The sequence below is a fragment of the Montipora foliosa genome, chromosome 9 (assembly GCF_036669935.1).
Source record: "Montipora foliosa isolate CH-2021 chromosome 9, ASM3666993v2, whole genome shotgun sequence".
Taxonomy (NCBI): Eukaryota; Metazoa; Cnidaria; class Anthozoa; order Scleractinia; family Acroporidae; genus Montipora; species Montipora foliosa.
Genome location: NC_090877.1, coordinates 47,501 through 50,000, shown reverse-complemented (window position 1 = coordinate 50,000; position 2,500 = coordinate 47,501). Strand labels below are relative to the sequence as shown.

Here is a 2,500-nt window from a genome sequence, read left to right as displayed (position 1 = left end):
AAAACAGAGTACAGCTAAGGTGTAGCAACAAAATAGGCAGTTAGTTGGGATCATCCAAATAGCAAAGGCTAATCGTTCTAGTGGATGACCCCTACTAAGCCAAATTGAAATGGTTGGGGCTCAAAGGATTAGAGGACATTATGAAACTCACATGGTTACCAATTAAGGAACAGTTTCAATGGCTTCTTCTAAAGGCAGCACATAAAGCAATACATAGCCCTACATGCCAAGCTATCTCAAAGTAGACATTGTTAAAGACACAAGGACTTTAAGATCTAATTCAGTCTGATTGGAAGAGAGACCATGGCAAAGGGATGGCTACATGCTTAAGGATTTAAAAGTAAAATGTTGATTATACTGTAAAATACACACCTTGTTTCCTAAAAGCATGATTATTACATCTGATGACGCATACTCATAAATCTCAGACAGCCAGGCCTGTATCAGAGCAGAACACAAGCACATAATTGACTGCCTTAACATGTTTTTGAAGTGAACAATCTAAGTGATTCAATTGGTAAAGATATAACTAATCTGTAGTGTCCTACAAGTATGCTATGCGGACTTATGTAATGCACTGAGTTATGGGTATCTAAAGAGAGAGAGAGAGAGAGAGAGAGAGAGATCTGCCACATTGTATAGCATCGTGTAATGCTATTGAAGCTGTGTTTATCCAAAGACAATTTGCATTTCTATTAGCCATCCCATGGCCTTATGAGTCTGCTCAACACTGGGTGTTCAATTATAGGATAAGAAAGTCTAACACAGGTACGTACCGTTTTACACTCAGATCACAAAAAAAAAAACTTAGGAAAAGCGATTTTTTTCGTTGTTTTCAGAATTTCATGATAAATTGGGAGAATCTGATAAAAACTGGGAGAGCAAGAGGCAACTCATCAAATCGGGAGGGTTGGAATGTGTGCATTAAGGAAAAGGGTTAATTCTTGACCATAAATTTGAGGTTTACACTCCTCCCATAAAATTTAATTGAACTAGATAAAAAGGGTAACTAAAGATGGTTTTCTCTGGCTTCTCTGGGGAGTAGGGATGGTGCAGTGGTGACAGCACTCACCTCCCACCAATGTGGCACTGCAGGTACAGGTCACAGTTTTACCAATACAGAGGGTATCCTAAACATCATTTTAAAGCTAAATTAGGCCTAATGTTAGCATTTGTAAACGGCTAGGGTTGTGTATGTATTAGCAAAACAATGACCTGTGACATATGTTTTTGTACCTGCCAAATGTGGCCTGGATTTGATTCACAGACTTATGTCACATGTGATTTGAGTTTGGTTGGTTTTCCACCGTGCTCAGAGAGCGTTTTCTCTGGTTAAGCTGTTTTTCCTCTATCCTCAAAAACCAATGTATGATTTGATTTATGTACAGAGTCCCCAAACCCTCTTTAGTCTGAATGAGACAGTACACAATACATTCCTCTTCACTATTTCATGAGAAATAAATAGAAAGAAAGACAAACAAAAATTCCATTCTTACCCTGATATTCTCAAAGGAAGTTTCATTTGTCACATCATAAAGAAGTAAAAGTGCTGGAAAACAATGCCCACAAAGATAAGAATAATTATTACTACATGTAAGTAATTAAACAGGATAAATTTGCAAAAAAATTCCATCTTCTTTGCAAAATAATTATCTGTGAAGCTACATGTACATGTAAGCTTGAGTTTCAAAATCCAAAAAAAAAAAGTGTATGTGTTTCTAATAAAAACTGTTTTCCCTTTTTTTTTCACCTCCTGGGTGCTCATCTCCGCAGCTCCTAGAATGCAACCACAATGTTTTCACTCTCACTTTCAAAATGAGGTTGCACAATATGCGAGCCATGCACTTATTGAAAGCCAACTGTTTTAAGGTGGCTTACTACAGTTATCCGAAGAAAAAATATCGAAAATTTGAAATCTGTGAAATTAAAGCAAAATGATGTCTCTTGTGAAGTGTTGGTCACTGCAATTGATGTAAAATGTAATTTTATCTAACAAATAAATACAAATCAAGGGAAAACGCTTAATATAGTGACAGACTTCCTGGAGGGGGGACTGGAAACTAGACATTTCAAAGGCCTTTTTCTCAAAACCTAGCCGTACAACCAGGGTTAAAATTTTGCGAATTAGTAAACAACATGTAGACAAAACCGTCGACATTTTTTCAAAAAGTTCTATCAGACAGTTTTTCATTTATTATTAAAATAGATGAAAATCGACGTTTTTGTCATTTGTGAAAAACCTGTCTGGCAGATTTAACTATTTATTTCTCTACATAATTACTTTTTCTTGCTTTCAGAAATCCTGAAATTTTGAGGTGGGGTTGTACAGCTGGTTTTTGAGAAAAAAGCCTTTGAAGTGTCTAGTTTCCAGTCCCCCCTCCAAGAGCTCGGTCACTATGTTTAGCATTTTCCCCTGATTTGCATTTATTTGTTTGGTAAAATTACATTTTACATTAATTGCAGTGACTAACACTTCAGAAGAGACATCCTGTTGCTTTAA

The 2,500-nt window shown here is 36.4% G+C and overlaps 1 protein-coding gene across 1 annotated transcript in view; it reads right to left on the bottom strand.

Moving 5' to 3' along the window:
• Positions 1–2,500, bottom strand: part of LOC137972167 (ras-related protein Rab-37-like) — a 21,128-nt gene that overhangs the window by 10,278 nt on the left and 8,350 nt on the right. Inside the window, exons 5-6 of the mRNA XM_068819014.1 lie at positions 1,497–1,549; positions 373–438 (exon numbers count right to left, since the gene is read on the bottom strand). Of these exons, the coding sequence (XP_068675115.1) occupies positions 373–438; positions 1,497–1,549 (119 nt within the window). The remainder of the gene's footprint in view (positions 1–372; positions 439–1,496; positions 1,550–2,500) is intronic.